General features: G+C 36.4%; 1 protein-coding gene across 1 annotated transcript; it reads right to left on the minus strand.

Moving 5' to 3' along the window:
- Window positions 1-1677: 1677 nt before the first annotated feature.
- CAND1 (cullin associated and neddylation dissociated 1) lies at window positions 1678-27654 on the minus strand. Its single transcript, XM_053977408.1, has 15 exons — window positions 27509-27654; window positions 23190-23333; window positions 17070-17224; window positions 15123-15246; window positions 14448-14704; window positions 14260-14365; window positions 13615-13760; window positions 12267-12559; window positions 11479-11620; window positions 9360-10853; window positions 8493-8588; window positions 6615-6784; window positions 6361-6525; window positions 6025-6132; window positions 1678-4954 (listed from the first exon to the last, which is right to left on the minus strand). The coding sequence occupies exons 1-15, from the start codon at window positions 27574-27576 to the stop codon at window positions 4730-4732; spliced, it is 3693 nt and encodes a 1230-aa protein (XP_053833383.1). The 5' UTR covers window positions 27577-27654; the 3' UTR covers window positions 1678-4729.

A 27654-nucleotide genomic window follows, 5' to 3' on the forward strand; every position in this document is an offset into this window, starting at 1 on the left:
CACAGAATGACTGGATACACCAGGCTGAAAGCCACTCAAATGAATTCACATTCAGAAATCAAATACCAACACCACTACAAAATTACACAATTGTGGGTTTTTTTCTCTTTTTTTCAAAAGTTCGGAGTGAAGAACTGAAAAAATAATTAGTCATCTCCCTAGAAAATTACCTACAGCTAAGGCAAGGTCACTGTCAGAACAGTGTATAACCTTCCATGTCAAATGCCTTTTTAATCTTTATATTGGCTACCTGGAGATACACATATTCTACGATTTTATTAGAGTTGAATTCAACCCACTTCATATGCCCAAACTGGTACCAAAAGCAAAAGCAGCAGAGTTTCGTATTTCATTTTGGCTGCCCCCTGCCAAGGTATTAAAATCAACCATTGCTGTCCATCTGCATCTTCTGTTCCTCACTTTAATTTTGATGATAAGATGGTTTTTGCAAACAAGTCACATTTCAAACCAGAGTCATGGATTTTCAGCCTACTGTATTAGGACAAACAAGAACTCCGTAGAACTCAGTAACTTTAGTTTAGAATATTCCTCTTTAAAGAGATTCATTTGATCATCTCCATATTTGGAAAAAAAATATGGTAATGTTCTTAGACTTTGAAAAGGAGTTGATGATGGGAAATCCAAATTTTTTTTCCCCTTCTGTCAAATGTGACTAACACTTCAAAATTGCCAGCTGTGGAGAGAAAAGAATCGAAGTAGCCCCTACCATACATTCCATCAGTAGGCAGAATTCAGCTGTTACAATTCAAAACACCTTACTGGCAAGCTGGGCTAGAGCTTTAGATCATTCAATACAGTGTGAGCATTTTGAAACTGAAGGGCAGGAGAAAGATTTCCATGAAGCCACATTCCATGGAATTCTGTGGAATACCTAATTTTGTTTTGTCCCTAGATAGTGTTAAGCATTTTCACTGCTCATGGAAGATTAATTTACTTCATTACTCTTAAGAACTCTCTCCCCAAACTCAAATACAATGAAAAATTATAAATGGATACTGATGAAGAAGGTGGATTTTAATGTGAGAGTTATATACCCAAGAGATCTTCTAGGGCAGGGAGCAACACTTTCTGCCAGAATTTCTACCTGCTCATGTTCAGTAGTGCAGCACTCAAATCTTCCCATCTCATAGCAAGGAGGAATCAAAGAGGGGGGAAAAAAAAAAGTAATAAACTGACTAGTATTTTTCATTTTTTCAGAATTAATTTTAAGAACAGCAACAACAAAATAGACATTTTATCTGAAGTTTAGAGCAACAGGGAAATAAAACCCAGAGGCTGCAAGTTTAACTGTTTGGCAGAAACAAATATTATTTCAGTCAGAATGATCAGGACTCACAAAATAAAAACAACTCACACACACACATCCAAGGCCACATGTTACTTTGCTTTTAAAAGTGGAGGTAATGGACAAGAAGTACCAGTAAGTATGAGAACAGTTGCTAAATTCCTACTACTAAGTCCACCAGTGCAGGGTGAACTTGTTCCAGCCTCATTATTGAGAACATCTGTTAAAGCAAATACAACAGAAGCAGATATGGATTTTTAATTCCTATCTTCGAGTTGATGAAATTTAAATATAATCCTTCATTTGAGGGAAGCAATGCTGTTTACATGGCTATGTGCTGCTTTGTACACCTTATAAAAATACAACTGGAAGTAGTACAGCTCTCTTTATTTTGTCAACTGCTATATTAGATGCCATACTTTGAAGGAAAATCATATAAAAAATAAATTTACATGATTGAAGTGCAGCATTCTTGAAGTATTCGTAGGTTTCAATTTATAATTTTAGAAAAAAACTCTTATAAGGATGGCGAGTTCTTTCACGGAAAAACAGAGCATGAAGTATTTTTGAGATACAAAAATATTTTAACCCAAAAACCTACAATGTGAGGACTGGCCAACCATTTTTCTATTATGCACAAGCTTGTTAATTGGTCTCAATTGTCTGTGTGCAAAGTGATGAAAAATACTAGAGAAAGTTCTAATTTTACCAAACATCCTATGAGCAGCCTTTCAGAATGCTGGTTTTGTTTTAGTGAGAGAAATTTCCTATTTCAGTTTCAAATACTTAGCATTTAAAAAACAGCTACAGGTATTCCTGACATCTTCTTTAACAGAATTACATGAATGTAATTGATCTAAAAGCATAAACACACCAGATTTATACCAGTACTTGGATATACAGACGGAAAACAAAAGAAAACCTTCAATCTAGTGATCCAGTGAAATTGAGTGGAATTTCAAAACCTAACATGGCTAGATTTTGGTACACGGATAAATTATCTCAGTAATTATGGTGTAGCTACAATCTTTATGAGTTAGTCTTCCCACATCACCAAAATAACTAATTGCTACATGGAGACAATCACACTCAGAATTTTTGCAATTTACAGGGAAGACTTAGTTCTTATGTTCCCACCTGCTTTGTCAGTGGTCAAAATGAAGATTACTCTTCTGCAAGAAAGCATTCACAATGTAACAGAGCTCAACTTTCCCTTCTGTCCTTAAGCTTGATCCACTGTAAAGTACTGTAAAACAAAGTGAAGATGATCTGCCTCCACCACATCAGGTGTTTGTTATGGTAGTGCATAAGCACACACAGATCTCTCAACTACAAATATTCTGTTCACTTACCATTGTCACCTACTCCCTTTTCCTATTTTAGCCTCACAGTTCATGTTTATCATACCATTCTCACATCTAACTTTAGATCTATAAAATATTTTAATATACTTTGAAAAGTTAATGCAAAAAGTTCAAAGATTAGTATGACAACTAATTAGAACAACAGATTCTTAATTAGGAGGCCTGTATATTGCTCCAATTAAAGTAGATGATTTATACAGTAAGATAACATATACCTAATTCACAGTGCTTCTTCTACTGTATGGTTTCTCTCTAGTCATCCCAATCCTTTTCATGACATTTAGATATGTTGGTATGTTTAATCTCATTTATTTCTACTTCTAGAAGACAATTGTTACATTAGTATGAAGACTTTGGAGACAGAGAAAGCTACATTTTCAAAAATTTCTACAGCATTAGAATTGTTACTATTGAATGAGTTCATAAGACTTCTTTGTTCAGGTCCTTCTATTAAAGTAAAATGTACCAATATCTCCTTTGCTTTTCCCAAGCTGCAAGCATGTAAGGTGAAGATTTTGCCCCCAAGCCCCAATGCTCACAGGAAACTGTCTCTAAGGTCATAAAAATGAATGCTTTTTCAGTCCCGTAGGAGCTTATGCCACGTACCCACGTAACAGGTTTCCAAAATATCAAACTAGCTAAAAAAGACCAGTTAACTAAAAAAATTCAAATTCATATCTGACTTCAGAAAAAAAAAAGACAACTAAGCAGTTGCATTAAACAAGAAATGAGGCAGTGGTCCCTGATCTTTTTGTTATTAAATTCCCAAATCCAGTTCATTGTGGGACTGCCAGCTATCCACTTCTGGTCCATTTCTAAATTACCTCAGCATACCCACAGAAGAATGGTTTCTTCTGTTTGATCTCTATCTCTCTCCAGCCTTTTGGCCATTTCCTGTCTCACCAGAATACTGTATGGCACTTGAAGTATTGCAGCCTCCTGGTGGTGCCACATGCCAGAACAAAATGATGGTCTGGCAACACCTGTCTAGGCAACACCGTACATTAGTGCCTTAACAAAAGCTGTCAGGTGAAGAATAGGAGAAAGAATTCACTGAAGAAACTTCTTTCACACTTTTATAATAAAAGCAAAGTTGAGTGCTGAGTTCAGGAACCACTGAGCAACTCTTGTTTTCTCTGCTTATTTTACCTCTATCTTGTTTCCTTCCAATTTTATGGTTTGTCCCCCTTAATTCCAGTGGATTCAGTCTTTGGTAATGAAAACCCATGAAAACTGCAGAAATCATGATGTTTACTGTAATAGTATCTGCAGGGTCATATTACTGGCATTTTAAAAAGCCAGGTTACGACAATAAACATTCATTCATCCCTTCCTGTATGAATGGCCTGTATGTCAAAATACCTGAAAACTGCACTGATACAGTAGAACTTATTTTAACTTGCATTACGAATAAACTGCACATGCTGTTTTACAGACAATATATATTTGTAAACTTGCTCATGCAAAATTAGTGTGCACAACAGGGATATTGGTTTTCTAATCCCCACATCTGTAAAAATGACATTTATGTCTGCTCTTTTTGAACTGTGCCCAAACTCTCTTTTTAATGTAATAAATCTTACACATAATTAATCTGCCAGCCAAACCAATTTATGAAGCTGAAACAAAAAAAGAATAAAAAGTTATACAAAAAACATGGTGCACCTGGACACTTGATTCCCACCTCCCCCCATTTTGTTTACAAGTAGAAAGAATGACTAAAAGAAAAAAAAATCATGGTCACAAAATTTCGACATTTTAATCCTAAACATTACAGGGCAAATGGATGTTGGAATTTATTTCCATACACCATGAGTCAACTTTTTAATTCCCAAATGTGGCCAAATCCACTAAAACAAGAGTGGTTAAACTCTGGACTATGGAAATACATTTCTGGAATAAATGCTAGAAAAGCAATTATGGGAAAAGCCAACTGTCTCCATAAAGGTAAATGAAGTGGAACAATGTGTAGATTAGATACTTTTTCTGTTTCTTACTCATAACCTGTCAATTCAGTGCATCATATGGTTCAACATAATGGTCCCCATTAGACAAACATCTAACTAGTGTCCATTGATTCCAAGTTAGTGGATGATGAATCCTTTTGGATACTTTCAAAGATGGCTGCCAGCTCAGGGTTAGAGCTTATCTGTGACTGAAATTCACTCATTAATGGACTCTTCTCTGCTTCTGGAATGGTTAGAAGTGCTGCTACAGCTCTCATAGCAGATCGTTTTAGTTCATCTTGCTTTTCAAACTCCTGTTTCACTGAGTTTGCCTTTACCTACGGAAAAAATGAAAATATGTTTGAAATTTTACTCAACTCTCCCTCTATAGCAATCTTTAAAGAAGTACCTTTAAAAAAACCTATTTCCTCTCAAAATTATCTACGCTTTTAAAAAAAACAGCCAAACAAAAAATACCCCCAAATATCTTTTTAGCAGAATTTTTACCAGCAGTTTACAAATGGATTGAAGCTTCAACACGGCAAGGTAAGCAGAAAAAAGTTGTAAGCTGCCAAGTCAATCACCAAATCAAAGCAACTACAGCTGCCAACCTTTAGCTAGCAAGGTCAATAAATGACTTTAAACTACTAATATCACAGTACTCCCATCTTCCAGAGAACAGAACTTTTTGAAGAAGCTGACCTTCATTGGAATAACTGCTTAACCTTCTGTTATTATTCTCAATGATATTTCAGTGCTACAAACATAAATTATAATTAAAGGCAGTCAATTTTCATGATGTGAAATATAACAGACTAGAGTAATGGAAAAGCAAGGTAAATCAGGCAATAAATGACTTTAAGAGCATGCAGGTGAATCAAGACCAAGCAGGAATGGAAGGAGACTAAACTACAAAGATCCAATAATCCTCTAATATAAATGAAGAAGAGGTAGGGTAAATGACAAAAACTAACAGAAGTCTAGACAAAAAGTCTAACAAAACAAGGACTACTTTGCACTGCCTTCATCAGCCAAATGCTTCTCTGAAACAACATCATCATCAGAAGTCAGAAAAACTCTCAGTATTCCAGTTTCACTATTTATAATGAAGTGAGATTTACAAATTGCCCAAGTGCCAGCTGAATTTTTAAGGAACAAAAGAAAATGCATCAAAGATCAGAGGATTTTTAAAAAGAAGCTTAAAAATCTACCTCTCCATCTGTAATTTAAATAAATTTAACACTCGTACAAAGATCCATTCATTTCTGATCTAATTATCCTGCCTACTACAGCTTATCAACTGTAACTCAGGAAACACTGCAGCAGGACAGAGGTATTCTTTAAACAGAAGTTCATTCATATTTCTATAAGAAAACACAAAATAGTGAACTTAAATAAGCTGAAATACCTTAGTTGTACATGTAGCACGCAAAGGTTCAACAAGCCTGTCCAATCTCTGCAGCACCGCGCTCGGACAAAGGGTAGACAGTCTCACCAGCATTAAAAAGGTCAGCATCTAAGATGAGGAAAAAACCCAATTCAACAACAGTTATGCCTGGCACATATATGGAGATATATTTCCCACCATACTGTGTAACCTTTTGAACAGTCACACTTTAATGAAAATGGCAAATATAGTGAAGTACTTAAGCATATGAAGTAATATTTTTACCATTTCAGTCTATTCACCATTTGAAATATTTTAACGAAGTCACTGCTTTCACAGAGAAAAATGACAGCTAACCTTGATATCATAGTGATCCTTCAGACCATCTTCAACATGGTTTAAGAATTCAAATATATCTAGTCTATCCAAACAGCTATCCAATAGAGTATACATGCACTCAAAAGCTGCCTTCCTTATGTCCAACCCATCATCAACTGTGTGCTTAAATGGTCCCATTTCCACCTGTCAGTGAATAAAAAAAAAAAGTTGATACACTTCTTTTTAAAAATAACCTACTTACACATTTAGCATTGTCTTCTCAGTTCACTTACCTCCCTAATTAATTCCTTTCTGACTTTTGTTTCATTGTAAAGATGAGGAAGCACAGTATCTAAGAGGTCCCTTATCAAAGATGGTTTATTGTGGGCAGCTGAATTAAATGTCACTAGGGCTACTCTCCTGACATTGAGATCTGGGTCCTCCAAAGTTTTCAGAAAATCACCTGCAATCACATACAGAAAGAAAGCAACCTATGAGGATCTTTTACATTTGCAATTTTTAAAATATTTTTGCTTAGTTTTAAACTTTCAAAATGACAAATTTAGTGCAGGAGTTATTTTAATGTAACAGACACCTGCTATTTCAACATGATTACAGAAATAGAGGATTAATTATCATCATAAGAAAAGTATTAATATAATTGTTATATAGTACTTCATATAATGAAACAGTATCACCATCAAAATAAACAGCCATCACAATGACATATAAACTTTCTTTTCATATAAATTAATGACAATTACATTTAACCTTTCATTTTCTCCATTTATTAAAATTCTCTCAAAATATGCACTAGTAAACCAATTTCAATTTCTGCAGGTCAGGAGTTCCAGAACACCTCTTAAGGAAACTACCGACATACTGATTTTTTAACCCTCAAATTGGCATATTCTGAAAATACCTAAATTACTATAAAATTGGCCTACTCAGTATATATTAACATAGCACCACCTCTCCCATGGCCCCCTACCTTTGGGCATTTTTAAATTACATTTTTCTATACTTCTAAAACACAACCTTGTTAAAATAAATGACTGCATGAAAATATCCTCAATGTTTGTGAAGTTGTTGCAGCAACTTCCATGAGGAATGAACATTTTCTAAGGAGAAAACCAACAAGGTATAAAAACAAAGTGACTCTTACACCCACCAAAAAACTGGGTAACAACACTCAAAATGACTGAGATTTTTAAAGTACTAGGTTCTGATAGCTTTTTGATTGAATAATCAAGAAATATTTCCAGAAACCAAAGGGGCAAGGCAGCTTCAGTGGGAGGGGGGAAAAGCCTACAAGCATCATTCTTGAATATATTACTTAAAAACCAAAAAAGCTTAGTGATGAAAATAACACACAGTAAACTGACTTCATTTCCCTATAAATAAAAACCTTGCTCTTTACAAAACTTCATGCTTTTAAACATAAATCTTTCCCCTCCTATTAGGTTAAGAAGCATAGACAATTTTTGCAGATCTTTAGACGCGTAATTAACCAAGCATAAAACATACATATCATCTTAAAAAAAATCTACAATACTTTATTATACAAATATGAAATTTAAAAAAGCTACAGCATTGAAAAAGTCTTTGTCATACTGATGTTACACTGAATGTGCTGATTACCTTATTCCTGTATAAAAATACATAAAATTCCAAATGCTTTCAGACTACAAGCATTACATAATCATAACAACCTATATTTACAATTCAAAACGTGGTAATACTCAGAATAATTCACACAAACATACAGGTTTTAAGTGACTGAATGTGAAATATTTCCAAGACCACACTTCTTGGTAAATATAGTACATCTTACTACATTAAAATGATATAATTTGGCAAAAACATGGGAAAGGAAATCAGCTTTTGGATCCCATCCTACTAAAAACAATAGCTTCTTGTATTGCCCATCACAAAGTCAATACATAGAATTTTTAATGACACAATTTTTACTGGTCAGAATTCAAATAAATTAGTGTTAATAGAAATAATGGGATACTATGGAAATATCCTGTAACTCTTCCAACAGTTATCATTAGCAGATAATTCTAGTATCTTCAAAATATTTATTTCTGGTAACACAAGGAACAAATTTTAAATGTAACTCTCTTGCCTGAAAACATAGAAGCTGTCAGTATAAGTGGAGTACTTACCTATGCAATTCTTCAAGAGTGGGTCTATGGGTTGAGGATGATCAGAAATAGTGAACTTAACAGCAGTAACCACTGAGCTTCGAGCATATGAGGACCCTAATATGAAACAAAAGTGTGAACATGCAAGATAGAACAACAACAGAATCTAAATCATGCTCAATGCTACTCATTCCTCTTAGACATCTAATACTCTTAAGAACAGCAAACAAGAAACGCTTGTTGCATTATTGCTAGCAATGCAATATGTAACTCAAGCCTACGGATAGAACATTTTAAATAGGGGAAACATACCATAACATTGTAATAAGCATGTAATGTTATCTCCTTATAATGTGAGCAATAAGCCTATTAAAACAGATTATTTATGATCACACATCGGTCTACAAAAAAAATTCTCCCCTTTACAGCAGCAGCACGTGAAGAAAACACATTGAATACAGTTCTTGATATGAGACTGATTTTTGAATTATCCACAAAGATCTTTCCTAATTCTTAAAAACTTCAGAATCCTTATTTGAAAATTAGGATTATAGTAATTTACACCAAAAGATCAAAATGTTGCAATTGGTTTGTTAATTTGTCCCTTAGTCGCCCATGCTCCTTCCCCTTCAAGTTTATAGCTCTGTCTTAAACATAAAACATAACATCTGAAATATAATTTCTGAAAGCAGAACACAAGTAATTCTTGTTGTGTATGGCTAACAACTTCTAGTAAACACAAAAAACCTTAACCTTCCATTGTTGGAGGAGGGGAGCAAAACTTCAAGACACAACATTTAAGCAAGTAATTTGAAAAACTAGATCCATTTATTAACAGGTATCATAAAACCATCTGCTTCAACACATACATGCGTTACGACTCCTCACCTGATGCCAAGTACCCCTTGAGTCGTGGAAGCAGAGTCTCTGGGTCTATCAACGTAAGCTTGCCCAAGCATTCAGCAACAACATTCCTTGTACCCTCTTCTGCACATTCACAGTGTTTCAGGAGTAAGGCCCAGATGTTCTCAACATATGGTTTGAGACCAATCACTGATGCAGAGCTAATTATTTCTTTCAAGGAATGCAGAAGAAGGTATTGCCTCTTAGGCTGACTGGTTATTTCTTGTAGGACAAATGGCAGATACTCGGGAAGATTGCCAACACTAATACTGCCTAAGGCGTATGATGCCGCTGACTTGACTTCTTCACTAGGAGAAGAGAATGCTTCCAGTATTACAGACTTCAGCTCGATTTGTCCACTTAAGTCAATGTGATGCCCAACTTCCCCAAGAGAAAGCAAAGCCAAAAGGCGAATGGAATCGGTGGACCTCGAGTTCTTAACATCTTGAATGAACTGACCTACAACAGCTGGTCCTTCCTTAGGGCAGGCTCGAGTAAGGGCAGCGACACATTTGGCAATAGAATAGTAAGACTGCTTGTGAGTAAGTGCTGTGCTCTGTGAGTACACTGGACCTGTTAACATGCGCAGTAAATCCATATAGCCTAAATTGTTTGTACCAGTCACAACCAAAGCTTGGAAAAATTCTAGCATGGCACTAAGTGCTCCACCCTGAAGTAGGGGTGATCTTACCAGCCCAATAAGTTCATTGAGAATGGAGCCACTAATCTTTGACAGAGAGGAAGGATATACTTTAGCCAGCGTTGTCAGAAAACTGATGGCCATTTGTGATACATGCATGTCACTTTCACTAATCAGAGGCGGAAGCTCATCCAGGACTGCATCAATCATGGCAGCTGTCAAGCTGTCACTGTAATTCTTAATTAAAATATCTAGCGCAGAAAGAGTGCCCAACTTCAAAGCTCGCTGGTTCTTTCTCAAAAAAGAAGCAAGAATAGGAACTCCTTCCCCAAGGATTGGTCTCAAATCTATCTTCAAAGGAGAACCAGCAATCAATGTCATTGCCTTCACAGTAGTTAACCGAGTGATCTCATTCTTCAGTCTCTCTAGAAAGATCTGAAGTGTACTAGGCAGGTCAGTGCCTAGACTGTCACCAAGGCTACAAATTATTTGACCCATGCAAGATATTGCTCTTTCTTTCACCTCCTGATCAATGTCAGCAGCCTTTAATCTCTTGATTGTACAAGTAAACAAATCTTTGATGTAAGGAGTAGCATCAAAGGAAGTAGGCTGGTCTAAAGGACGAATAACCTTTACAAGTTGTTGGGTAACCAAAAGTGCCTCTGATGTTATCTTGTAAAATGGGTCACCAACACAAGCTACAACTGGAGGTACCAATGCTTGAACATGAGGATGAAAGACTTGGGGAGAATGATTGCAGAGGATCACATACAAACAGGACAAAGCATCTATCTTCAGATTTGAAGAACTTGATTTGTCATTCAGTGAAAAGATTATTCCTGGAAGAAACCAAAAAATGTATTTTTAGGGCAGGTATTTATAGTCTGCTAGAACACTTCAAAATTTCCAAAGGAAGGCAGCTATACTGAATTTACGCCTTCTGGCTCCCCATCTTTCTGAATGCTCCCAAACTCCTTTCATGACTTTATTCAACCAATTAGCTTTTAAGCTTCCTCCATCAAAAGACATGGGACATTCAATGGTTTATGATGTATTTTCTTAATTATAAAGAAATTCTGAACCTTTAACACTTCCAGCCTTACTTTTCACCATACTTCAAATTTCAACATTTTAAGTTTTAAAAGCTAAACTATGGAAAATATTTTTCTCTGTTCAGATGGAAAAGAAGGCAGTTTGATTTTGTAATTAAGAATCAAATCAACTTATTTTGTTTAATAAAAAAGAAAAAACCTTTAATCTTCTTTTCAAAATTAATGTAAATATATGACTAAAATATTTATATGGATATACATAATAGCTGATTATTTTGCTATTTTATTTCAACAGAAGCCATACTTCAAAGCTTTTGCAAGAAGCACCGTCAGGACTTCAATATTTTGATGTTTCAGAACTTCCCATACCATTTATTAGTAAGTATTTAAGTTAATGCTGTGTTTCTCATACCTGGTACAAGTACAGGAACATGCTGTGTTAGGGCTCCAGGTAACACATTTACTAGCTCAGTCAGCATGTTAAAGCAGCACTGACGAGTCTTAACACTTTTCTCCTTCATCTGTTTGTGCAAGGCTTTAACTATGTTGGGAACCTGTAATCATCACAAATCTGTTAATTGATTCAATAGCTGGCATTTCTTTCGTTATTGATCACTGGGGGGATATAAAGAAATATGTGCATCCTAACACCGATTTCTCTACAGAACTAGAGAAGTTGTAGAAACATTGGGAAATGAAGATTCAAAATAACTGCTTTACAAAAAAAAATTATTTCGCTTTGAAAGGTGATTTGCATTAATAAAACTATAGAGAGCAACAGCTGAAAAGTCACCTAAATAATTCACTTTGATTAAGTTTATCGGCATTATCCTTTCTATTCTGCAAATAAAATATGTTGCAGCAGATCAAGTTTTATCTTGATCATTAGTGCTTATGTCTGGATACAGAACGCACAAAGTAACTTTTGCTTTGGCAATTTGGCTAAATGCCATAGGACATGCAACTTTTACAGGTGAGTAAACAACTGAAATTAAATGAATGAATCAATTTCAGTTTTTAAGACTGCTGCATTTTTTTCGGCCAGTTTACCCAGCTTGCCCTCTATGTTAGTACTACAGGAATAAACTGTAACCTGTGTATGAAGAAAGCATGATAAAGCACATTGAATGAACTATCCTTATGAACAGGGTGCAATTTCAACATGTCTTCTCAAAGATAACAAAAATCTTTACAAATAACCTGACTCTGAAGCATTGTCAAAGGTGTCTCTCCTTGTTCCATTGCATCAGGATCACAAAGCCAACTTTGCACAGGTCGAGTTTGTTTTAAAAGAGAAAGATATGCATGAAAAACATCTGCTTTAACATTCTCTTCACGTTCTTTGAATCTGGCTATTAAAGCAGGAGATACAGTTTTGTAGAATTCTGGAAGCATTTCGTGTCGTGTGCTAACCACAGCATCCAGACATTTAGCAGCTGCACGCCTCACTTTCCAGCTCATGTCATCATCATCACTATATTCATCATCACTCCCTTGAAAAAATAAATTATGCACATGTTCAAATCTAGACAAGCAAAGCATCAACTTTTATTTTAAACAATCAAAAAGAACACACTTTTTAAACAATTAAAAAGTTGGGTTCTTTGCATAAGACAGAGGAAGAAATAGGTTCAGAATTACGTTAAAAACCATTCATATAAAAAGCCTTCTAAACAGCTCAACTTGTAATTCTCAGCCAATTTTTTCACACTAGTTTCCCACACATATTAATTTAAATTGAAAATAGGAAAAGGAGCTCCCCATCATATTTCCAGCCTGACTACTGATTTAAAGCATATTCTTCTTTATTCATGACATAAACAACAAAGCAACAGTGAATACTAGCTGATCAAGATTCAATAAATTATTCTGTCTGCTTCTTTCTAGAAGTAAATCAAACTATACAGCCTCCCCCAAAAAACCCAAAAAGTATAAAATAAGCAATATAGATTTTTCAGGTCTTAAAGCAATTATGCGGCTCACTCCTTCCTTAAGTAATGAGAATTTTACGCCCTCAGTTCAGATTACTTGTGTGTCCAAGTTTTCACAAAGCTTGCATCTGGCAATGCTTGCCACCATATTAACAATAAAATACCTTATGCCTTTCAGTCTGAAACACTTCTATCCTACCGAAAAATACTGAGTCATTTTCAATCTATCCTGATTTTATGCATTACGTACCAATATATTATAGTGGAAAGTAGTGAGAAGCCTTTCCCATGCTGTATATGTATTATCAATTCATTAACTGATGTTCTCAGTTTAGTTATGTCATGCAACATGCTTCTGCCTTTTTCCACCTTTCAAGTATTTTAAAATATTTGTCTTGTATTTTATGTTCATTCTCAGAATTAGTGATCAACATCCTATACTTTTATTCTAGGAAGTGAGTTCATTAGCCATGTTTAAAAGAAGTACAAAATTTGAATGAAAGTACACAAGTCATTCAAATGCTGGTACTCAGGAGTATTACCACCCATACCAATTTTCTCAGATGGGTGCAGGATCAAAAGCTCATCCTCTCCCCCAAACCAAAAAGGGAAAATACCTTGATCATCATCATCACCACCATCAGCATCCATAGCATTTTCATCTTCATCTTCATCATCATAATTGTAATTAGGATCATAAGTAAGATATTTAAGACAAATGTTTATAATAGTAGATACATGAGGATAAACTTCTTTAGGACACCTGTGTAATATAAAAATACAATCACTGTCAAATTACTTTGAAGTACTAAAATATTCTTAAAAGATTTCATGTTGCATACTGTACTTTGGAGAGAGTAGCCAAGACAACATCAAGGCATACCTCTGAACTATAGAAATTCAAAGGGAAGGTTAGAAAGGGCAATGCCATTTTGTAACAGGATCTACAAGTTTGGAAGGTTGCAAAGGACTTTTATGCCTTTGGATACCAATTTTTTACCACCACTATTGGAGACAAGTATTACTAGAATGCTTCCCACCTCTTGTTTGCACAAGTAGCAATGGCACAGTAGAAAGTTTGTAGAGTACAGACATAACACAGTGCTTAAGAGTTAAGTTACAAGACAGAGTTATAGAAACTGTTCCAGCTCAAAGCTTGCAAGAGTATTTTGTGTGAAGGAGGCTGTCTCTTGACAGCTTACAACCAAATGACACAGTTAGATCTTAAGAAAGCCTGAAATAGGTACCCATGAATGACTAACCTCCTAACAAAAGATTCAAAGGCTTGAATGCAGTATTCTCGTAGTTCATCATCATCTACATTACAAAACTTTACAACCAAAGGAATTATTTTCTCAAGATATTCGCCTGGTAAGAGAAAAAAAATAGCTAAGTAATTACTCTCACAGAAAAACTTCAAAGTAAAAGATAATTTATATTTTTTTCTTACCTATTCTATGACCTGCTTGCCTACTGATAGCAGCAATACACTGTATATAGGTCCTAGTTGTTGACATGGAATCATTTTTAGACAGCTCTGTCAACAGATGTTCAATGAGGTCAACAAAAACCATATTGCCACAACTCATAACCAGGTGACCAAGAGCAATGATGGTTCTTTTCCTCACAGCAAGTCTTGGGCTGGTCAGCTGGGGGAGCAGACAGGTCAGAATTGAAGGATGGAAGTTAACAAGCAGTCCTCCTTGCCTTAAAACAGACAAAACACAAACTCAAAACCAATTGAATCTAGATAATTTTGTTCATATACTGTAAAATAATCCTTCAAATATTCCCCAAACATCACAAAGATTCCAATCAAATCTTTAAAATTTCATGTTTTAGAATTTGTTAAAAGAAGAAATGAGTTTAAAATATACCTTCAAAACAATAAGCACTAAAATAAGCTTAAAACTACAGTTCTCAGAAAATTAAATAGTAACTGATCAACCAATTATCTTCAATATATTCACTTTTTTTTTCTAAATTAAGTTTCATGTACATGTAATATTACCATATTATTTCATATCACTTTGAATAACGTAATTTTAACATTTGGAAAACTGAAGTCCAAGCTTTAAGTAGTATTTATGAGCATTCATCAATATATTAAAAGAGGGATGTTTACCTGCTCAGCATATCAGCCATGATATCCAGTGCCTCCAGTTGAACAGACACATCTTCCTGCTTGGCTATAGCACTAGTGAGACGCCCTGTGATCTTTTTGCAAACATTAGCTGCTAAGGCAGAACCTGAAAGCACAACAAAACCTCAGCATTTCCATAATATTAAAAAGAATACAGCTTTTAAAACCAGAGATAATGTTTGTGACGACAGAAAGCAACCGAATCTACAAAAAGAAGATTTTTCCAACCAACAAAACAAGCTTAAGCAGCCACTCCACTGATGTCATGTATGCTCTGCATTAGAGCTGTAAAGACTATGTACAAATATACTAAGCAGGAGGGATTCTTGTCCCAGAAGGAATACACAACAGAACACTGCTTTTGGAAGAGCAAGCAATGGAAAAGTGAAAGCCACAAGTCTACAGCAATAAATGAAAGGACTATAGGTAAAAATAAATGTATAAACCATATGGTAAGGAAAAGCACAGAAGCAGATGGAGCTACTCCTAATGGCAAAAAAAGCAAAATAAAATTATTTTGCACAAGAGGCTACTTAAAAACTAAGTAGCAGAAATACTAGTGAAACATTTGAGAAAGGAAGTAAAATTTCTATCTTCTAATACTTAAAATACTTCTATTTGAAGTATTTTACAACAGAAGTAAAAATGTCTTTATTACAACTTCATAGTTCCCCTTTCCTCTAATTGTCTAACATTGTTTCAAGTAATTATGAGAAGGAACTCCTGTCATGGTAATGACTGCCCAGTAGTTAGTACTCATGTACACCTGCATGAAATTCTTTGAGTCACATTTTACAAATTTCAATGTGAAATTAATACCATTCCAACCTATAGTAAATCTAGTTTTTATATATATATATATATATATATATATATATAATGGCTCATTCTTAAGTACAATTACAATTAAAATATAACAAGTGGACAGTCTAATGTGTTATCATGGAGGCTAAGAAAAAGAGAAGAATCTGTGTTTGAGTTGGGAGCAAGAAATAACATGTTGATTATTTTTATATTAGGAATATTAATTATATTGAAAGACTTGCCTACATTTTTGTTTGAGCTTTACCTCCACCCAAAAATCTTCTTTTGTTTTGTGTAAGCAAACAAAGGAGTAAAAGCTTAAAACAACTTACTTAAAATTAGTTATTTATGTAAGGCTTATGCATGTCACTGCTGCTTGATAGAAGCAAGATTTACATGTCAATTTTCAAACAGGATATTAAAATCAGGGTTTTTTTTTAATTCAAGGGACCTCACTCTCTAAAAATGTAATTTCCAAAGCCTTTTTAATTACTATCTAGTCTCATTCATATCCTACACTATGATATGTGAAAAGCACTTGAGTAAAAAAGTAATGCTATTAACTGAGCTGTTCAACATTAGTGTCTCTTTTAGAGGAAAGACTGTCTTCATTTAAACCTGCAGGTAAGATTTTCACTAATTTAACAGGCAACTGTCAGAAATACAAGGTACTTCCCAAAACAATTTCTAGAAAGAGACAAGAAATCAGATGGTTAAAGAAAAATACAGGAGTTGTAATCAATTTTAAAGTGTATTATCAACCAAAGACCAAGATGAGATTTAGCTATTACTGCAACCTAGATGTGCTCCACCAGGCAATTATTAAAATAGAAGCTTTTACAACTTGTTATACTGAAGTTCATATTCTCTTAAGTTTGTATTCCACATTAATGCAATCCTTCAGTTAAAAAAAAAAAAAAAAAAAAAAAAAAAATTGTTCAACTAGTAAAATTTGGCAATATAGTCAGAGAAACTGAAAGGGTATTTGTGCCATGTTTTTACCCTAACTGAAACTAGTTCCAATGCTAAATTAACTGAATCCTCTTCCCTAAAACTCACAACTTTATTTTTTTTTAATTAGTAAATGATAAAACTACATAAAGTCTTTAGTACAAAATGCCTTACCACTGGAAGCTGGGGGAAGTTCTCCAATCACTGTTTTAAGACCAATGCTTGAAATGTCACGTAACTGTTCTTTATCTGAAAGCATGTTTGTACAAAGGGTATCTACAATGGTCTCCACTTGATACTCCTTCACTTTACTCACCAGAGGTCCCAGGCTGTATAAACAAGAGAAGAGTATTAAATTGGCAAAAATATTATTTCAGTATTTTGCATTCAAGTCATAAGCTTCAGGTCGGTTTTGGTAGCAACACAAAGCAGAATTTTAAAAACTGAAAACCTTCATCTGGTTGGACTGATAACTTACCTCCATAAATCTAGTAACAAAACACTCGCTTAGTACATCTTTTTTATTTGGAGCTGGAAATTCGTTTTGTATGGCTGTTCTGCTTCAGTCTCAAAACCACAGTCCTTCTTACTTTTCAATTCACAGTAAGATTTATAACAAAAATTAACTTAGCCAGAGCTATCAGTTTACAAGCTTGACCATCAGTGTCTGCGTAATTCACAGACAAGTAAACAATATTCTTAATTACTGCATCTTTATTCTATACAACATTTGGATTCAGTCACAGCTCTATGAAACAAAAACAAACAAATCCAAAACACATCTTCCATCCCGAAATCTGTTTTATCTACCCCACTGCTGCTACTCTTTTTTCCCACATCCAAGAATTTACAGGGGTAAGACCTAATTATTATAAAAAAATGCCCAGCAGAAGCAAAAGGCACAAACCAAGAGCAAAGAGGAGGAGGACATAGACAAGCAAGCCCTTGCACTCAAGCACTATGTGTGACTTACTGCACGATAGTAACCAGAGTAAGGTTCAAAGTTTTGGCATCAGTGGTCTGTCACCATGTTAGGCAATCCTGGAGCTTCTCTTTTGATGGCTATGCTCACAACGCCTTACCTCCCATGAACTCAGAACAGTGTTTGCACTTGAGGCACAACACTTAGATTAACACCCAGGAATATGCAATTCCCATGGCAATCACACCTAGCACTTTCCATGCCTTCCTTCACAAACCATAACCTGCTTGGTTTCTTTCTCTCCTTCCCCCTCATGTGTGTACTCATGTGGTAAAACCTGAAAATACATGTGGGGGGTGCAGGCAGGGGAAGGGTGGGTGGAGAGGCAGCAAAGGCAAAACATATTTGCCAAAAACAGACACTGAAGAATCACTTGCAACTAACTCCATTTTGTTAATACACAGAACTTGGAACTAATTTGAGATTAATCAAACTAGGGCACAAACATCTGAAACTGATGCTTTATAATCACATCAATGCCACAAATTCAGAAAGATTGCAATTTATTCAATTTGTGGAGTATTTAATGGAGATTTACATATAAGCTTTAAATAAATACACAAGATCAACTTTGGGGTTACGTTTTTAGAAAATACAGCATACGGATAATCTCAAGAGAACTGTTAATTGAGATATTGACTGGTATCTGATCAAAGGCATAAAAAGAAGCCCTTTAAGTGCCCAGAAATGAAGACGTAATGGATGGTTTCTCACTTGCTTCAGCAGCTTCTGCAGAAATTAACAGTTCTGACAGAGACCCCTTCCTTAAAAGCAGTCAGACTTCATGCCCTAACCTGACATTGCCCTTTAATTTAGGGAAAGGGCACTGTACTGGATTCTTTAGATTCAATTAAACTATCTCTACAGCCACTAAACCCCTGAGACTAGGGAGGGGTTTAGAGGACCATATCCACAATCTAATCTGGTAATTTTACTGCTTCAATTATGTTAAATTAATAATGCATTATTAAAATAATTTCTGAACACTAATACTGGTAAAGACTTTTTGCCTCTAACTTAAAAACTCCTCCTGATAAATCTGTACACAAACATCTGCAAACACAGATTATTACAATAATTATCTGAGACACAAATACAGCAAGCCATCCCTGGCTGCAGCTGAAACATTTTCTCCAGTTGCTGGAAAAGCTCACAGTTTTCTTCACAACTTGATTTGACTCTTCAGTCAAGCTTCCTTCACCGTGATTCATTGACACATCTATATATAGAGTTTCTCTTCAAATACACACCACTGCCAGTCAGTGGCTACTCACGGCACTGTTGGATGCATCTACTTTTGGTGCATAGTAAATTGTTTTGCGAGCAACACAAGCACAAATCAACGCGAACAGAAACCAACAGGATTCCAAGGTACAATGATGCCATGGTAGTCCAGAGAAATTATATTCCCTGTGCGTTTCAGTCAACAGACTACAGTACACAAGGTTAAAAACCCCTTGTTTTAAACCTGAACTGTTGAACAACTACTGAATTATTTTGATTTAAATATGCTTATTTTTCAAATGCAACCTCTGAGTAATTATAATAATAACAGCAAAGACCAGTCAATCAGATTCATCTCAGCTAAGAATCGGAAACACTTTTTTGTTAATGTTTTAAAGATGACCAAACTACTGGATTGATATTAACAAACACTATAAATTACAGTTTCTGGAAAGTATTAAGCCAGATTTTACCTGAATCAGCATCTTCAGTCCTATTTATTCAGCAAAGCAGACATAACAATTGTGAAGTAAATTTTACGAAATATTATCTCAAGCTTTTCTGGTCTTCAGAATCAGTAAATATCACTTATAGACCTTATTATTAGTCCCAGATTACAAACCAATCTTATCAGAAAGTGAAAATAAACTATAACCTTCTTGCATCAAATCAGTTCTGACTACAAAGCTTTTGCAATTAAGCATGTATTTTACACACTTGAAGGCCATTTTGGATAGTTTTAAGTGCTCTTCGATCTTTTCCCTTTCACTAGCCAATAATTTGTGTCTAGGTTCTCTCAAAGTAAAAAGCTCATTCAGCTGCCTATGGAAATAAACAGCAACACACTATATCCTTTAAGTTACACACATTTGGAAATAAAGGTGTTCATAGCATAGCTCCATATTAGGAAGCTGAACACCAACAAATAATCAATTATAATCTCCAACTGGCATATTTTAACAGCTATGGAATAAGCACATTTATTTACAAGGAAGAATTAAAATTCACAAATTAAAAAAAACCCCCACATTATTCACAACTTGATTTGTTGTATAATCACTAGTATAGCATGATGTGCAGTAGTGTATTACCAAAGCATACAAAATGCTTTAAAGCTGCTGAACTGGATCAGCCACACAGCAGCCAATACATGCCCATCCTGTTCACACTAATGACTCAGACTCACAGCGTCAGGGAGAGCTCCCTACATTGAACTACTGCCCAGAGAAGTTGGCTGATAAATGCAGAGAAACTACAGTACCACAGGGAGGAATCACTGAAAGTGCTTACTTTAATCCCATCTATTTTTTTTCACTCTAGATAGATTTGAGTATGTTGGGCTTCTTACTGGTTTCAGGAAAGATTTCACAGTGTGAATTAATAAAAATTTCTATGTGTAGGTTTAAATGGCAGAATATCAAAGTCTTCAAAATAAGAAACAGTTCATCCTTAAACTGCAACACTGAACACATGAAACAATGTGCAATTTGTGCCAAAAGAGCACTACCAAGATTATCAGCAATGAGGAACAAGTAATACCAACACAATACCTACGCTTAGACAAATCACACTGCTTGACTACACCTGATGCACATAATCTTAATCAAGCCACAGGCAGTGCAACTACTGCTGCCATAAGGTGCACAGGATACCATGCTGGACTACACTTAAAGCTATAAACTAAGGATATGCTGTAAGAATAGCCTCTTCCACACTGGCTGATGGTAAAACAGCCTATGACTATCAGGTAAATCATAAACCATTCCTTCAAAAAAATGGAGACAACAAAAAGACATTTAATATTTTGCATGCAGTTAAGAAAAACAAGGTAAACAACCTGTTGTTACTGACATAGGTTTCATCTACTACCTGTAGTAAAAAACTTAACAAATAAAACTCAGTTCCCTTCTGTAGGGTCAAAGATTACAGCAGGCCAACTTTTACTTCAAGACTACTAATGCAGCTCATTAATTTTCATTTTTATTCAGAAATGAACTGGACAACCATTTTGCAAGGTAGCTACCCAAATAGCCACGAACCCAAAAACTGACTTCTGCTTTGCTTTTACATGGTTTATCCTGCCCCAAACCAGCATACTGTAATTGAAAGGAGCAAGAACAAAATCACCAGTGTGCTCTGTAGAGATAATAAGAAAAATGTTCATCAGCATTTTAAGCAATAGAGCTCCTCTTACTCAAGTGCAAAAGCGGATAAGGCAAACCCAGGAACACTGCTCACTTGTTGCTATACTTGCCTAAAAATAAATACTGTTTTACAGTTGCTCCGAGTTGTTTCAAATCTGCTGTGTTCAATGACCTCGAGAATCAAATCTTCAAAGAGTGACTCTTATGCAAGAGTTTTATTCAGAGCATTTCTTTTGATCTACCTGTAGAAGAAGGTCCCCTAACAAACTGCAAAACTTTTCTCCCTTCCTCAAGGAAAAATCTAACTCCAAACTTGAAAGAGATTCAGTCACATTAGTTAAATCCAAGAGTTCCACCAATATACCAAAGTAAACTTTAAAAATTGAAGAACTGTTAATAGGAAGAGGACATGTGCACACACAGAAGTCATCTATTTTCTCATTCTCTCTCCTTTGCAATCTTTAATGTTTTAGTAAGCATTACTTGTACTTTAGATCCTAAATTTTAACACTGCCATTAAAGATTGTGATATATGTGTCTATGTACATTAATCTAAACTTCACAACAACTTTAGGATGTACATTAGAAATTAGTATTGCATGTATGCTAAAATGTAACTTTTCCACAAAATGCTATTGCACACAAAGACAATTCTAAGCCTGAGCCAAGCTTCACAACAATATGCTCTTCTGATGGAGTATAAGCAATCTGTTTCAAAGACATGAAACCATAAGGAACTCAGACATTCCAGAAGTTTGAATTAAAAAGAAACAGGATATTTTGTGTTGTTATGAAAAGGAGATGAGTAAGACATTTTAACAACACTGCATCCCTAGTGACAGCAGGGAAAAAGTAGTGACAATTATAGTGCTAATACATCTCATATTGCTAATATCTGGCTTGAAATTTGACGTTCCTACACCAATTTGTCTGTACAAGGTTTTGGTTACCATCACTTACAACACTTCAGAAGCTGAAGCAAACACTGCTTGTAAGTACATAAGCAGAGGTACACACAGGCTTTTTCTGCTTTGCTAGTCTGACAGGGCAAACTACAAAGAATAACAAGCTAAAACAAACCTGGCTAGTCACAATGTGAAACTTCTCAAGCTCTTGCATACCAAGTTTACTTCAATCCATACCTCATGGAATATAAGTAGTGTATACGGAGTATTAAAAAAAAACCCTAAGCTCACAAACAAGAAACATTCTCAGTAACACTATATGCCTCTTAAGAGAGGCCCTCTTTAAAGCACACAAAAAGTCAGAATGGCCAAGAACAAAAAGTCGTAAGAAATGTACCACCTCTTCATAGGGTGCTCTGGAAAAGTCATACCATATGTAAAACTCAATAAAGTGAGGAAGAGAGGGCAGTGAAGCAACAGAAGTTTCTGCAATGCAAGTAAACACACCCTGATCCCATAAAACATTTACAGTTCCTGTAAAGCTTGTAAAACCATTAACTCAGTATTCTGAATGTTACTGAGGAGGTAAGTTCCACGTTTGATAACCAAGGCCATATCCTTACCATTTCATCTTTTCACGTCTGCTTGAAAACAATTCTAATACTACAATTTTTCCCCTGCACATCATCTAAGGTCTAACCATCAAGTATCAATGTGGAAACTACCACTGAATTAGAAGCTTTTTATATCTATTTAGCAATCAAGAGTTATCACCAAAGAACAAGTGCATCACTCAAATACTTCCAGCAAGGACTGCATGTGCTACTTGGTGCTTGAAACCCCAAATATTAATCCCCAATGTCAACAAAATACAGTTTTTTGCAACAATTAAAGCGAGTAGTCTACAAGAATAAGTGTTCCTTTGGGGACATCAATTTCAAAATTATTCTGTGTAGCAGTGGTCATTTGAGTTTTTGAAAGTGCTTTATATTGTTCAGTCATTATACAATTCTTTACATCATAGAAAAGGAATACCTACCATTTGACAGCTAAGTTTTGCACCTCACCATTTTTATCTTCCAATAATTTCAAAATCATCTTCACCACCTTTCTTTCACTGTCATCATCCAGCTTGATAGAATCTTTCTGTAGTTCTGTCATCAAGTCATTAGTAGCCATAAACCTGACAAAAGATGTGAGATAATTATTGCTAAAGGGATATGGGTTATTCACAGTGCTCAGGATTCAAGAGTCTCAGTTTCCATAATTTGTTATCAAACAGATCACATTTAACATTGAGTTATTGTTGTCTGTTTTATGATGCAAGTAGCATTTATAAAACAGAAAGGAAGAAAAACTGTGTTTGAAAAGGATAATAAATGAGTTAGGCATCACCTTTCTGAGAACAGCTACATATTTTACTTCCAGCATTTACATTATATTCCACATGACTTCCATAATCTCCACAAAGAAAAACTGACACTTTCACAGATTTTAAATAGTCCTTCCATAAGCTATGCTGATGCAGTAAAAAACAAGTTGTTGTTTTTTTTTAACGTTGTTAAAAAAATTATCTCTGCTCTTAAATTATTTTAAAACAAGTTTTAAGCAAGAAGAAAAATGTAGTTTCTCAAACATCCTCCCAATTCACAAAATTCACAAAAGCCTAACTTTAATTAATGAAGGGAGAAATAAAATTTAAGCTTATGTTCCATGTGCTTTTCATTTTCTTGCCTTGTACAGACTAGCCTGTTTACAGCCCAGAAAACAGAGCTGATCAGTTATCCAGCCCTCAATACAGGGTGCCACAGTAAAGAACAAAATTAATTACTGAGAGATCAAGCAAATAAAATCATCTTTCATATCAATTAATTTACTATTTAGTAACAGTCATATAGAAGAACATACTGAAAAATTACTTTCCAAAAATATTGCCTTTATGCTTTCTGTTTCTTTTCCTTCTGAAGTCTGTTTCACAATCCATTTTTCTTTTGTAAGTACCATCTCTTCTCAGAAGCAGCAATACAGATGTATTACTCAATTACAAATCCCACGGGCTTTGGTACTGACACCAACCCCCATTCAAAACTCCAAACAAGGGTTTGTAGTTAAACAGCTAAGGGTGACATTAAGGCACATCAGCCTCGAGCAGACATCACTTTAGCTCAGGCTATGCTTGGAAGGTTATCTCTGCAGCTTGACATGCCAGATACTACTTTTTACTGAAAATGAAAGCCAAGACTCTGCATAATCTTAATATGCATCACAAATGCCATATGCCTAACCTCACATAATGGACCTCAACTTGTCCTGTCTTTTAATAATTCCAGTCTAATGGTCTCAAGGTGTTTCTAAGGTAAGACCGCACCCCGTTTTCATTCACTCCAACAGTCCCACTGAAGCAAGCCTGCAGTCTGACAGAAATCAGATGTGCACAAAAACAGGCTGTGGATGCAAAGCATCAGCTTTTAAGCACAGTAATGAAAAAGGCTACTTGGTAAGTAAAGGTAACAGATAAGACCTAACTTAAGGATATACATGAAGTCACACAGCACTAGAACACTCAAAAACTGTCTCCAAGTTACTGCTGCATTTACCTCCTTTTCCTAAAAACTGAATAGCCTCCTCTCACTTCCTTGGCCAATAGCTCCTATTTCCTAGCCTTAGAAGATCATGTCCACTAATCACCTACTTGTCAGTTCCTAAACTAAGCAGAGCATGCACATCCTTGGTGCACCAGCAGCCTCTGCACTCAACTATAACAGTCTCCTGGTAGACTCCTCCACTGAAACAAGCAAACCAAGCCAAACACCTAGTCACAACTCCCCTCGCCTGCACATCAATCTTTACCTGCTGCAAAGCAGGCAGCTGTACTCAGAGCAGTCATTCTCCTGCTGCAGTGAGGACACTCCTTCTCCCACAGCCAGACTGTAACCTGCCACCTTACCTGACTACCCATTTTAGAACTTAAGCCCAAGCTTCTGTGTGGACAATCACATTCCAGCTCTGCATCAGACAGGTCAGTTTATCCAAAAAATAAGGGATTACTTTTTACAGTAGACTGCTTACTGGAACAGTTGCTTTACACTCTGCTCCCTGATATCAACAAGATAATTACATTGTCCCTATTCAAACAGTTGTGATCTAAGAACAAATGCACTTACAATTACTGGAACGAAATACTATTTTATCCATTATGCAAATACACAATACACATAAAGTTTCATAAAATGTTACTCCATAACAGCCAATTGGTAAAGGTCTATCATCACTCATTTTTTATGTTTGTAACATTAGATTTTAATCTATGTTAAGACCTTTTTTTTTTGGAGAATTTCAAAGTTGTTCAAAGCTCCTAGAACAGAATTTCTGAAATGTACTCTATTAAAGGAACTACACAAGAAGTTTTAATTACACACACCTGGGAGGAAAAAAAAGTGTTTGCTACAATTGCACTAGACAGGTATAACCTACCCCTTCTATACAGACAGTTTTTAACTCATAAAAATCAGTAATTCTTACAAATCCACTGGAACTTACTGTAAGTCATCCTCCCCATAAGTACAAAATGGAAATTTCACTTAATCACAGAAACAAATTAGTATGAAAACAGTAAAAAATCTTGTAACATTTAGAAGAAAAAATGTTTCAGTCTAGTTTCAGAACAATTTAAAGAAATCGGGCAACTTTACTTTGTCTCTTTTTAGATTAATCAGTATTTTTTTATTTCCAAAATTTCTAGTCTGAACTCTCCAGGTAATATAATTCTATTAAAATCTGAAAGAAATTGACACAAAAATTCCATATCAAATTTGTATCCAATACTAAAACACTTTGTCAAAACCTAACAAGATTATTCAAAACCCAACTCCATATATCACCACCTCTGTTTTCCTTTAAACTAAGCACTGTGATGCTGCTGCAAAGCAACAAAAAACAAGTGTATTTTATGCCTTTTCCCTGTCAGTATTGATAAATTCTCATTGACAGGTAAAGCCTTCCAACATTCCTGGTTGCACTCAGTACCAAAACAATGTAATTCTTTTAAACCTAATGCTTTGCCAGAGGTACTGTGTAAATGTATTATCTCTGCTGGCTTTTAACAGTTTACTTGTATTATTTCATTTTCTGATATTTTACATTTTATCTGCTATTAATTTATTACAAAGCAAGGAAATGATCCAATGAAAAGTAGTGCTCCTGTGACAGATCCTGAACTCAAAATTAAATTCCTGTAAGACTTAACTGGACTTCTCTCTCTGGATGCACAGGGGCAGTACCAAACTACATGAGGAGCACAAAACCCCACTGTCTAAAAGATGCAGCATCCAGAAGGATGTGACCTTAGGATCACAGAATCATTTGTGTTGGAAGGGAGCTCTGCAGGTCATCCAGTCCAACCCCTCTGTGAAGACAGGGTCACCTAGGGCAGGTGACACAGGAACATGTCCAGGTGGGGTCTGAAAGACTCTACAGAGGGAGACCCCATGACCTCCCTGGGCAGCCTGTTCCAGTGCTCTGCCACCCTCAGTGTAACAAAGATCTTCCTGACGTTGAGACGAAGCTTATTGTGGTTTACTTTATGGCCATTCCTCTGAATCCTGTCAGTAGGCACCCCTGAAAAGCGTCTGGCACCATCCTCTTGGCACCCACCTTTGAAATAACGATATGCATTAATGAGGCCTCCTCTCTTCTCTAGACTAAACACACCCAGCTCCCTCAGTCCCTCCTCATAAGGGGGATGCTCCAGTCCCTTTATCATCGTGGCCCTCCACTGCACCCTCCTGAGTCTGCCGTCCTGGCTATCCCTTCCTGCTTCTAGTCATAGAATCACAGCATCCATGTTTTTTGAAGCTGGGAAGAGACGAGGGAGGTCACCTCATCCGACCTCTGCTGCTCAAGGCAGGGTCAGCGACAGCTAGCTGCTCAGGGTTTCGTCCCTTCGGCTTCCGAGCATCTGCGAGGTCAGGAATTCAGACCTCCACCCTCACCTGTCCCCACGCGAGCCAGCAAGCCTGGCGGCCGCTCGGCTTCTCCCGGCTGCTGGAGATCTCTGCCCACGATGCGTGGAGGCCGCGGCGATGCCCGCACCGCCGCGGCCCGTCTTTCACGGGCAGAGAGGAGAGGGCCTCTCTTCACAGGAACTTTCTTCCCGGGGTAGCACCAGCAGATTCGCGCCCAGCCCCTTAGCAGCGGCGCGGACAGCCCGGGCCCGCGGCACCGGCCCCGCCGCCGGGCACCTGCCCCCGCCCGGGCCGCCGCGGCTCCAGGCCCGGGGCCGGCGCGCAGATGGCCGCAGGGGTAGCGCGGGCGCGGGGCCGGCGGAGGACGCGGAGGGGCGGCGGCGGCGGATCTCACCTGAAGTCCTTGTCGCTGGATGTCATTTTCTCCAGCAGGTTGGAGATGTGGTACGAGGCGCTCGCCATGTTGACGGACCCGGCCGGGGCGCGGGGGGAAGGGAGAGGAGGAGAGCAGAAGGCGGCGGCGGCGTCTTCCCGGCCTCG

This window comes from Vidua macroura, chromosome 5 (genome assembly GCF_024509145.1).
Source record: "Vidua macroura isolate BioBank_ID:100142 chromosome 5, ASM2450914v1, whole genome shotgun sequence".
Lineage (NCBI taxonomy): Eukaryota > Metazoa > Chordata > Aves > Passeriformes > Viduidae > Vidua > Vidua macroura.